We start from the raw sequence: 12,111 nt of genomic DNA on the forward strand, positions 1-12,111 counted from the left end.
AAATTAATTTAAAAGTGGTTATTGTACCACCTCATGTGTTAAAAATTCCACCGTAATCTCCTGATCTCGATCCGATTCAGTATTTATGGGACCTTTTAGAAAAATAGATAAGAAGTAAAATTTCGAGCAAAGAGCAACTTCGCAATATTATTTTACACGAATGGTTCAGGATATTTGAAAATATTATCTATAATATATTTAAATCAATGATTCATTGTTTACAAGCTGTGATCAATGGTAAGGGGTATTCTACCAAATATTAATAACTAAATTTAATTGTTATTTAGGGTCATAAAAGTTTGATTTTCATAATGTATGGATACTTTTTTTGTATACCTAGACATTTTTTTTTTCATTTTCTTTGTACAAAGAGACAGTGTCCTGGCTACATTTTTTATGAATATGTGCAACGATATCTTATTATTAGCGAGCGAATATATTAAATTTTTATTATTTAAACTGTTTTTTTGTTACGAAAGTTGCAAATAAATGGGACTCCCCTGGGTGTGTGAATACTTTTTCAATCTACTGTACATTAGAAATATCACAATGCACTTGGTACAACGAGGCAATCGTTTACAGCTAACAAATTTGCCTGTCCCTTGAATCTTTGTATTAAACGAGTTGTACTGTATAGGTATATTTGCAAACTTCAACCAGATAAATTCCTCATGACACTACCACAAAAAAAAAACATTTTAAAACCCTTAAGCCTCACTAATCACTAACTAAACATTTTTTCACACATCAACACACAATAACCCTTCCCCTACTACCACCATAACCATGTGCACTCACCGTCCGCACCTCCCCCACTTAACACTCTTTCTCGCCAACTGAGCGCAACCAATCACCTACTAACCAATCCGCGCGTTCCTCTCCGCCTCATTGGATCGAGTCATATGTCCGTGACCAAAGGGGCGTGTTTTTTCGATGATTTCGAAACAGTAAAAACCAGTGAGGTGGCTCGGAGTAAAAAGCGTGACTCAAATGGTCACCGAGCGCGACCGCGGGCACGAGCCGCAAAATTGAGGCGCGTTTTGAGGGTTCATTGAGCGGAAACCGACAGAGAGATAGCGGTGAGGAAGTGTGAGTTTGGCGTCATCTGTGTGTGCATTTGACTGCGGTCAAGCGCACCGATACGCTTCGGGTGGTGTTAAATTGGTTGGTGACGGTGTGTGCGGTGGTGACGTTCCCGATTATTTGGTGGTGTGGGTGGGTAGTGCATTTAATTGGGCGAAGGAGAGGTTTTGAGGAGAAATATGGATAGTGGTGAGTATGGGTGATCATTTTGTTGCATATGTATGCATGTACGATGGGGCGCGCAAGGTAGAGGGTTGTCATGGTTAGTAAATCACGATTTGCCTGTCTGGTTGATGAGAGATGAGAAATTTGGTCAATTGAAGACGGTTGGTTGTCAAAAATGAGGATGATGATTAAAGAAAGACGAATAATGTTTTCCGTCGGAGAGCAGAATTGTATCTTTAATTTATTTAAACTAATTAATACCTACGCCAATATGTTCCCCGTTATTTGGTAGAGTAGTCTTTATATTGATTCAAATTTGCATTTTACTGATATGAAACCATGGATGTAGCTAGTGGCTGTCTGCAGCGCCCCAACCTAAAGGCGACAAGAAATATAATATATATAGTTAGCGCAGCTTTTAAAAATTGTTTGCAATTTGAAACATACCCGCACGTCAATATGTTGTAGTTTATTTAACACTGTAAACCTTCCTGCATAATCTATTGAAATTGTTACTTTCGCGGTACAGCGCCACGGGCGTAGCTGGTGGGTATTTGCAGGCTAAAGGCGATAAGAAATATGAGTAGGTATCGCAAATTACAGAAATTATTTCTGATCTCAAACTGTCCGCACGCCATTGCGTTGTTGATTTTTTTATAGTGTAAACTTGCCTATACAACCAATCAAAATCGTAATTTAATTGTTAAGATACCACGATAGTAACTGATGGTTATTTTGAAGTGATTAAACTATCCGCACGCTACTGTGTTGTAAGTTATTTGATAGTCTAAACCCTCCTACATAATCTCTTATATTTTGTCATGCCAAACTTGCTGCTAGGAAACCGCGGCCGTAGCTAGTAAATATTTGTAGCTATCAAACCAAAGCCAACAAAAGATAGGAGTAGGTATCGCAATATTTAAAAATTTATTGCGATATCAAAATTATTCTGCATGTTAATGTGTTGTGGGGCATTCGATGGTGCAAACCTTTTTCATATTTTATAAAATCAGTAAAATCCATTTTCAGTAAACAGAGGCTTTAGAGAAAATATTTCATTAACTCACATCAAGAACGAAAACACAGGATGCGCCAATGAATAATGAGCACAATAAACAGCTCGAAATCCTTGAAAGCTTAGAGAAAATCTTGAAATTTCAGTAGAAATTATAAAAAAATAGAGGTGTAACTAACGGGATTTCAAGTAAAACCGCCGAAACGAAAATTATGAAATCTGATATTTTTTCCATATATTGATTAAAAAGATGAAGTTTGGCCAATATGTAATTAATTATTTAGCAGTTTAAAGATGCCCCGTCAAAGGCAGATTATTAATTTTCAAAAAAATCAGTGGCGTAGGGAGAATGTTTGTTAAACGTGGGTTTATAAATGGCGTCATGGCACATTTCACAACAATTTGGCAACCATTTTTCCGTATTTTAAGGGAAAATTTCGACAAATGACAAATTACCCATAATCATCATTAAGAACATTTTTAACAGTTGCTGCTGTACGGTGCGAGTGGCCAAAACCCAATTTTCTCCTAAAGTGAGACACTGATTATATTTTTTCCCAAAAGAAAACTATTCGTGAGTAATTAATTTCTCCATTCGAATCTACCTCCAACGGGACCAACTTCAAACAGAACACAAAACGAACAGCCAGTTGAAGTTGAAACAGAGTCTCAACAGGGCGACTTTTTGTCAGTGTGACCAGAACAAGACAGTTTAAAGCATGGAAAGACAATAACACTTGAGCGGTCGTGCCTCCGCTGCCCAAACAAACGCCAGTGTTTTAACACAGGCCTGAACACTTTCCGTTCCGAGAACCCCCCATCGGGGGCCCCAAAAATGAAGTGGCCGCAGTGTCAATATTTTGGCAATGGTATTAAATTTGTACGACTATTAGCCGGGTGCGCTCCGGTACCGAACGGGCTCCCTAAACCAATAATCCCCGCTGAAAACTCAATATTTGCTCGCACCAAATTTGTTCACTAAATGGGCTCAGACGCGTTTTTTTTCAGGTTTCCCTTAACGGTTGTGTTGGAAATCCACAACTGAAGATGCACTAAGAGTAACTCCGCTCACTTTATGTCAACCTCCGTGGCTCCGCGCAATTGGAGTACGTAATTAAGGAGTCATTTTCACATAGGTCCAATCTTACTCTAGTTGCACCATTGGGTGCGTTCGCACATGATGTATGGCAATAAAGAGCTGAAGCATGTGTTTTGGACGCGATGAAACCCCATTAGATAAACGACGTTTTAAAAATAGGCTACATTGCGACAAAAACAAACCGATACTTTAATTAAAAACCTTGTGCAATGAGCGCCGCTCCAACTCGAGCGGAATAATTTATTAAACTTCTTTCAGGCAGCGATATGACCACATGTAAACTAATTAAAGGAAATTAAAGGTCTCCGTTAGGTCGTAAATTTTATCTTACAAATCTGTCCTGTCTTTGAGACAAGTCGCTGACTCGAAGATGGTGCGACGTTGTCGGATTGGGGATGGGTTACTGCTTAGGGTAGGGTGCGATTTCAAAGCCGTATAGAGTTTGAATTCTGCGCTTTTGTTCAAGTTACTCCATCCATACTTACGTGAACTAATACGTCACCCGTACCACATTGGCGTATCGTACCTCACAATCAATCTTTATTTGAAATTAAATTTATTGAATTCTTTAGACACGCAGCTAACTATTGAGTAATTTGCAGGTACTGAAATTTCAAGGTTTTCTCTAGGTAATTTTGGAGTAATTTTCTGGATATTAAAGTGTCCGGCATTACACGGCGTATCAACATCTACCTTAGTGTGCTTCAGGTATTAAAGGAGAAATTTATCAATATGTAATAGGTACAGGATCTTCCAGTCTGTTCCATCTGAAGCTTTTAAATGAGCATTTTCAACGTTATCAAATATCTAAAAATCTGAAACTTAAAAATGCTTTGTCCATAATTCACTCTATGGAGTGGCAACATTTCTCTCAATGTACCCCTATCTTTCTATAACCTAATTTGGAGGATCCTTCGGATTGTGCATCTGAATGTATCGAAAAGCACATTGTCGTTTAAACTGTGGGTAACAAAAATGCTTAATTAGGTGATAAACAGAACGTTTCACTTAAAACCATCGCTTGAAAATCTCGCTCACTACGCCCCTGTTGCGTTTTTCATAGGCGAATACTGCAGAGAATTTTTGAAACTGCGGAAATCCCAAAAATAGTTCATTGGCGTATGCAATGAATCTTAACTTGCAAATACGAAACAATTTCCAAATTGTTCTTGCCCTTGATGATTTTCCTCTGGTATACAATCGTCTTGAACTCCCCGCCTCTGATTTCTATAGGGATATATTTATAAAGGATGTTTTAGACTGTAAAAATATTACAAAAATTTATTGGCGAACTTTTAACTTTTTCGTCGTGGTGACGCAAACTAAATTCTCAGAGATCAAAAGCAGAAGTATTTTCACGCGCTACGCCCCTGATTATTTTATAGGAACGTTTGTAGAGGATCTTTAGCCAATGCAAATACATAAAACTACATTGGCGTACTTAGAATTTTTTTTTCACAGTCTGACAATCAAAATCTCTTAGAATTTAAAAGCAGAAGTATATTCACTCACTATGCCCTTGACTATTTCATAAGCAAGTGCGTAAAGAATTATTCAAACTGTGAAAACGCTCAATAATACATTGGCGTATTTTCATTTTTTTTTGTAAATTAGAACGATATAGCCATCATTCTGAGACATAAAAATTTAACTTTTAATCTTGAAATCTATTTTATAGATATGGCTGTTTGTAAGTTTTTGAGACCCGAAGTAGACCCATGAAAATACATTGACGTGTCTACAATTTTGTTCGATTAAAACAACACAATACAAACTTACCGGGACAGTTGTCTAGACGTTAAATGTTAAGCCGCTGATTTTTTGATATCCACTTTTGCAAAGGGTCTTTTTGACTTCGAAAAAAACAATAAAAAACGTATTGGTATAAGTTGCGCAATTTCAATCGCAACGACAGTGATATAATAAAGGTTCTCGTGGGATTTAAAACAAATATTTCCACTTTAAAGCAAGACCACCTTGAAGACCCACATTCTACGTTCGTGATTTTAATAGGCGAATCTGCATAAAGAGGCCTTCATTCCGAGAATATTGAAAAAAGCATTGGCATATCTTTAATTCTTTTTTGATTGCAGAGGTGTAATAAAAATTGTCATATGTTAAATTGAAGGTTTCCATCACTACGCTTGAACATTTTATGGGAACAGTTGTAGATAATTCTCCAGATTGTAAAAAATTTTCTAAGTTTTTACATCGTGGCGATACAATAGAAACTTCCAGATTCCAAGAGCAGTTTTCACTCAAAACAGTTGTCTTGAAAATCCGTTTATTACCCCCCTGATTTTTTTCCCAAATAAGTGACTGTGTGAAAATCTCTCACTACGCATGAATACAAAACCAAATTGGCGTACTTGAACTTTCAAAACATTCTTTGATTTGACCTGCTTAGGGGGCATGAAGATGCTTTCTACAAAGTGATTCATTGGGAATGGGACATTTCAAAACATGCCTTATACCAATGTTGCGTGTTTGAAAATTACAGAATGTTAACCCATAAGCTAATTCGTGTAGTGCCATTTCGAATTCTCAATTAATTAAAAAAAAACATTTGTTGGAGAAATTGAATTTTTCAATCATTAGAAAAATGAAAGCCCATTGACAAAAGAAAAATAAATCTTATTGTAAAATCTATTTGAGCAAAAACACAAATCATGGCGCGCTTCTCAGGAGAGGATAATTTATTATGTCTTGGCATTGTTACTTTTGAATTAAAATTTTTGACTTAAAAAAGCAATTGACAAAAAAATAGTTCAATTACTTTGACAAGCCACAGTAACAATAGTTAAGTGTTGTGCTACTAAGCGAGAGACCCGCAACCACGACCGTTTTTGAACAAATCGTGCCACTTGAATTAACTTAATGATGAAAATATTGTTAACGAAGGGAAATATGAGAATTAAACGTGAATCCTTTTTTTTATTAAAAACAGGCGCTCTTTCATTGTGCTGAAAAAAATTTGACCTTAGTTGCAGCCATAAGGGATTATGATCAAATATACCGAGGCGGTGAGCTGCTACTCGCGTCCTTTACGAACCACGTGAAAATTGGGCTAAATTTCTTACTTCGCAGCTTACAAAACCTAAGTATACCAGTTTTGGTGTCGGTGCTATCAAAGCACAAAGAGTTATTAAGAAATTTTGGATTTTTTTTTTAACACCCTGTAATTGTGATACACGGAACACCTGTACAAAGTATGTTGGGTCCAATCGTCATTTTGAGTGTGCCCGATCTCAGGTTTTGTTGTGCCCATTCCCAATAAATCACCCTGTATAGTCGCTAGTCTTAGTCTAGCTGACAGCCCTTGCAGACAACGAATGACATGTTGCGTTTCTTGGTCGGTTTCTATTCAGATCAATAGAGACGTCATTATTATCGAAGTTTTCGCTCGATTGAAGTTGTATTATCTGACATCCCTGTACATTCGGTGAAGTATGATCAAACACGTGTTGACTGTCGTTCATGTACGAGCGACATGCAGGAGGCAACGAAAACAAATGGGAGCAAGCCAGACTAGAACTAGCTTTGATCTGGCACGTCGTTAATTTATGTCTTGACATGTTGCGAGTTTTGGCAGTAAAAAGCCACTTAACGGCTGGCAGGAATTTAGTGGCGAATTTGTACGTCTATAAATAATTACAAACGCCAAATCGAGAATGAATAACTAATTATTAAAAAGCCACTAAACCCATATTCGTGCCTGAACTATTAGGCTCGAGTGTTTGCTTTGGAATTCGGGTCTTGTTTGCCGAGGAATTACAGAAAAAGTACTTCGGCGGCCTTGTTTGGGCGTGTATCGTCTATTAGCCGATAAATACAGGTAGCTTTTTAAAGGAATTATTCGTAGGGAGATGTTTGGCTTTGGTGTCGAGTGGCACCACTCGATGACGCCGGACTTTTAGGTCTGCTGCTCCGCCAGCTTACCACCAGTGTGTGAGCCTCGTAAATAAATCATAACAGAAAACAATATTGGCCAGCATACATCATTGAAACTAAGTGAGCCTTAAAGATGAACAAAAACCGTGAAATGTGCTTGTTGTGGTCGCTTTGTAAGCGCCTTATCCACTGACATTTTGATAGCCTTTGACTCCGGTTCAGTGCACAAGATATCGACCGTTCAATAGGCCTGATAACGCATTCAGGTCTGCTCCTAAATCGCATTCTAAAAAAAAAGTGGTTGGTTGATTTTGGGACCAACGAGGAACTCCTCGAAAATTGACGGACATTGTCCAGGATCTTCAGACAATTGCAGAGTCTTGCGATGCAGCGAAACGGATTTTCCTAACCCTTGATGAATCCGATAATAGTGTTTCGAAATGTATGATTTTAGTTAGTTCGGTGTTCTAAAAATAGATCGATATATCACATATAGCTGTCGTTTCGAGACAAGTATGTTAAATGGGGTCGCGACTTTCCTGCCCCTTCTGGAATACGCCAATTTAACAAGGAGCAACTTCTGCCACACGACCGTCTGCTGGCTGCACCGCAGCTGTATTCCTAATGTCTTGTTTGCACAACCTATCAGTTTAATTATAGAAAGCCATTCTGCCACTTACAATAACGACCCGAGCACAATACAACTTCAGACGCCATCGCTATCATCTTCATCATCGGTGGGTTTATTATGTGCACAAACTCGTTTTTCACGTATCTCTAAGTATATGTACGGGTCCGTTGCACGTCCAGTTAATTACAAAACCGTAAACCTCGCTGTCTCTCTTTCTTTCTTTCTCTCCCTTTCCCTCTCCCTCTCTATCTCCCTCTCTTTCTCTCTCCGTCTCTCTCTCCCTAAGACGTAAAATAATTATTGTTACTCGGGCGAGCCTTACGATATTCCTTAGAAGTCGTAAACGTTAGACACGCGGCAATAAAGCCGCTTTTTAATACGTGTAAACGCGCAGCCCCAACGACCCCGCTTCCCGAAAACGAAATAATCACGTCTTTGGACAGTTTGTGGACCGTGAAGTCTTGATTTGCCTTCTTGGATTTGGTATGACCCGCAATGTAAAGTCTTTGAAATTCACCGCGAAAATTTCAAATTTAGATCCGCCTCCAATTTCTCCCTTTGGTGGTTTTGCGGCGAAAAATCTCGTTGGAAGGGTTTTCGTTAGCGCTGAGGTTAAGGACAACTGCTCCAAGCCCTCTGACATTACTTTACACGAACGGAGGAAGCAGCGATCAATGCAGAGTTGTTGGGATCACTCAGCTCTCGTCCTGGATGGCTCTGCATCTGGGATGCGTTCGCACGTATGAAGATAAACGTCGTGAACGACTCAATATACTCGTCGGATGCACTCAACATACTCCTGACAACTGCAAAGGTTCCCCAGAATTGCACTATTTCATGAAACAATTGTTTCGTGTAATACTTCGCTCTATGTCCAGAATACATTTAAGATGCTATTTTTTGACTTGAAATTCGCAATTATCCCACGTGAAATAAATGAAATTGGAAAGGCTCGCACACTGCTGAAACAGAATAGTGAGAGCAACACTCACACTCAACCGAAAAGCTGCGGACCTCATTCGACCCTCACGAATTGCTCTGAACACCTCTATGGAGCGCCTGCAGTATGTGAATGTCGGGGAATCCCATTTTGGATTGAAGTACCTTTCAAAAACTGAAAAGAAAGGGTAAGGGGAGAAAATGGGCAGTCGATATATAGGAGAGTGGCGGTGCGGTCGCGAAGTGGTAAATTCCTTAGTATGTTTTTCCATATTTTTTTAATAAATTAATAGTTATTGCTTATGGAGAATGCTCCCAACATTATTTCGACAAACCAATACATTTATTAAGAAATTTAGTTATCGAGGAGAGCTCTGCAAAACAAACACACCGAACGAAGGGGGTAACAATAAAGTGTCACTTTACGTAAAATTTCATACTAGAATTAATTTAAAGGTTCCAATGATCCCTAGGGTACCTTAGTAGAAGTAAAAAATTGCTTTAACCGCACTGAGGTAACACAACTGGAACGCAGTCAGCCTCAGTCGACCCTCGTTGATAACTTCGAACATCCCTAGAGTGGTTGTATCACTTATCGATTACCCTGGTTGCAATATATTTTGGTAATAACATTCCTTCTCTTAATAAACACATAGTTTAGAGTATAGTTTTTTGGTCACGGAACTCGCAAATTCGCCCACAAAAGCTCGCACCTAATTTAAAAGCGTTAGCCGAAAAATTGGTCGATAAATCAGGAGCGCTTCCTCATCAACGACTTAAATAAATTTTCCACACGCCCAAGCCCAACGGGTCGTGGAAAATTGCCCATTTCCACGGTTTGATTGAAATTACCGTCGCTTGGTTTGGCACCTAGATGCAGTCATTTTTTACGTTGCTCGACCTAGTTGCAGATATTTTTAGAGTACTTACTTATAGTGGTATTTGAATATTCCTCTTTATTAGGACTATAGGGATGGATTTGGTTGACGTCATTCGAAATCGCGATTATATTCTTTTGTTTCAGATGCCCACGTGCAACAATACGGGGAGGTCAACCAGCTAGGGGGAGTTTTCGTTAATGGGCGGCCACTTCCTAACGCTGTCAGACTCAGAATAGTGGAGCTGTCCCAAGTGGGGATCAGACCATGCGACATCTCCCGTCAATTGAGAGTTTCACACGGCTGCGTGTCAAAAATCCTAGCAAGGTACAACTCTCCCCACACGCAGTCAAAATTTCACTTTTCATTTTTTTACCTTCAGGTACCACGAGACCGGGTCGATCCTACCGGGCGCCATCGGAGGCTCCAAACCGCGAGTAACCACCCCTAAAGTAGTCTCTTACATTAAGAGTTTGAAGCAAAAAGATCCCGGCATTTTTGCCTGGGAGATCCGCGATCGCCTTCTGTCTGATGGGGTCTGCGACAAATACAACGTGCCCTCAGTCAGTTCCATCAGCCGCATCCTGCGGAACAAAATCGGCTCCTTGGTACACTCTTCCCCTCATGGCCACTCCATCTACAATATCTACCCCAGCTACACTGCGTACCCGCAACAGAAATCGCCTACGCACCACCATCATCAGAGACACGGGGGCGCCCCCTGCTGGCCGAGCTCGCACTCAGTACAGGATATTTTGGCGGGGGTGGCGGCGTTCCGGACGCCCCACGGAGGCGGCACCAGCGCGTTGCCGCCGGGGCCTTCGCCCTCTGCTGATCACGCCCAGAATTACAATTACTACATGTACTTGCAAAGCGGTAACAGCGCCATGCATCACATGGTCAATTCGGGAATGGGTGCGGCGGGACATTTGGCGGGGCCGCATTTGTGATCCCGGATAGAGTGTCTGTATATCGAAATTTGGTGCTATATTATGTATGTATGTGTGCGAGTACGGAGTGGTAAAACATTTATTATGAAACGGATTATTTATAACGGTTATTATTCTAATGACGAGAAATTGAAAGTAAACGTTCAGCGGCTCTGTTTAAGTGAAATGTAGCGTAGCCATGATAATGTAACTGACCATTACGCAGCTTGCTTAATCTTGTAATCGTTAGAACTTAAAATGTATGCCTTTTGTATTACTGGGTTCAGCATTTTCCCTTTATATTGTACATAGTTATGTGTAAGTTATTAAAATAATTTATTTGTTACGTGCGCGTGTCTGTTTTTCCCATCACACTGTCGGAGCTCAACCCGGCACGACCGTTTGAAATTGTCGTTTGGATTGAAAAGGTCCATCAACTGTTGTGAATTTTAAAGTGAGCCCAACTTCAGCACGAGACAACTTAGCCGAGTTTCGATAGCTCTGGTTGGGACGCAGCTTGCTCAACAACATTTAGGTATTTGCAAAATGATAATAAAGTTTTGCAAAATTGAAATACTTCACGAGGACGCATACAAAATTGCCCTTAGAAACCGCATGAATGGTGACGTAGTAATTATTTACCAAAATTCGTAGCATCGTTTCTGTCAAGTGTGCTTCGCAAAGAAAACAACTACGCCTGCGCCGGCAATGGCGTCTTCCACTAGCGCGCGTCAAATGCGACAATATGGCTGACTTTTTCATTTTTTTCGCTCTATCACGTTATTGTGTAACAACAGTCGGAATTTTCTCCCGGAGGAAAAAGGCGGTTCCGAAAATCATATCTGACGAAATATTCTCGGCTTACCTACATCCTGCCGGGCGTATTCAGTTCGTCTTTGGTCTCTCGCATGCCCTTCAAGTGATCAACGAATTGAAGGTAAAGCTTTCGCTAACTCATAGACCGGGGACGGGTCCGCTGAAACGCGATTGGAAACTTCTCCTTCGCCAATTCCTCGGTTTCCAGATTGGAAGTTTCGACAATCGTGGAGTGCCGCTCCTGGTACGATCTTGAATCACAATTTAAGAACTATAAGTCTGTCCAATATCAGAATGTCCCACATGGGGGTCATGTCTCAAACGATAATAGATTCGGTTAAATGGAACAAATATTGCGCGTTCAAGATAGTAGTTTCACGATGTGGACAGATACGCAAAATTATTGTTGGTTTTCCATTTTTTTCCCCGATTTATCGTAAGATAAACGAGAACGTAAACTGCTTTTTTATTGCATTTTTTTTTAAAGCTTCGACGTGACAGTCTTGGTATCATTCCACGACGTTTCGATTCTCAAAAAACGATCATCAACTTTTTTTTCTAAATACCACCTTGGTAAGTTTTTGTGGCATTTGTCTACGCAAATAAAGGTACCATTCCTTTGAATTTAGACTTTGTCAGGGACTTGGACCCGGTGAGAATGAAAA

The 12,111-nt window shown here is 39.9% G+C and overlaps 1 protein-coding gene across 1 annotated transcript; it reads left to right on the forward strand.

The window, feature by feature from the left end:
• The first annotated feature begins 951 nt into the window (after positions 1–951).
• On the forward strand, positions 952–10,976 carry Poxm (Pox meso). Its single transcript, XM_066281740.1, has 3 exons — positions 952–1,272; positions 9,848–10,028; positions 10,084–10,976. The coding sequence occupies exons 1-3, from the start codon at positions 1,263–1,265 to the stop codon at positions 10,649–10,651; spliced, it is 759 nt and encodes a 252-aa protein (XP_066137837.1). The 5' UTR covers positions 952–1,262; the 3' UTR covers positions 10,652–10,976.
• The last annotated feature ends 1,135 nt before the right edge of the window (positions 10,977–12,111 follow it).

The sequence above is a fragment of the Euwallacea fornicatus genome, chromosome 1, assembly GCF_040115645.1.
Source record: "Euwallacea fornicatus isolate EFF26 chromosome 1, ASM4011564v1, whole genome shotgun sequence".
Lineage (NCBI taxonomy): Eukaryota > Metazoa > Arthropoda > Insecta > Coleoptera > Curculionidae > Euwallacea > Euwallacea fornicatus.

Excerpts from the sequence above, each read along its gene's own strand:
- Poxm (XM_066281740.1), top strand. Across the intron at positions 10,029-10,083 it reads GTGTCAAAAATCCTAGCAAG|GTACCACGAGACCGGGTCGA; the intron begins GTACAACTCTCC and ends TTTTACCTTCAG.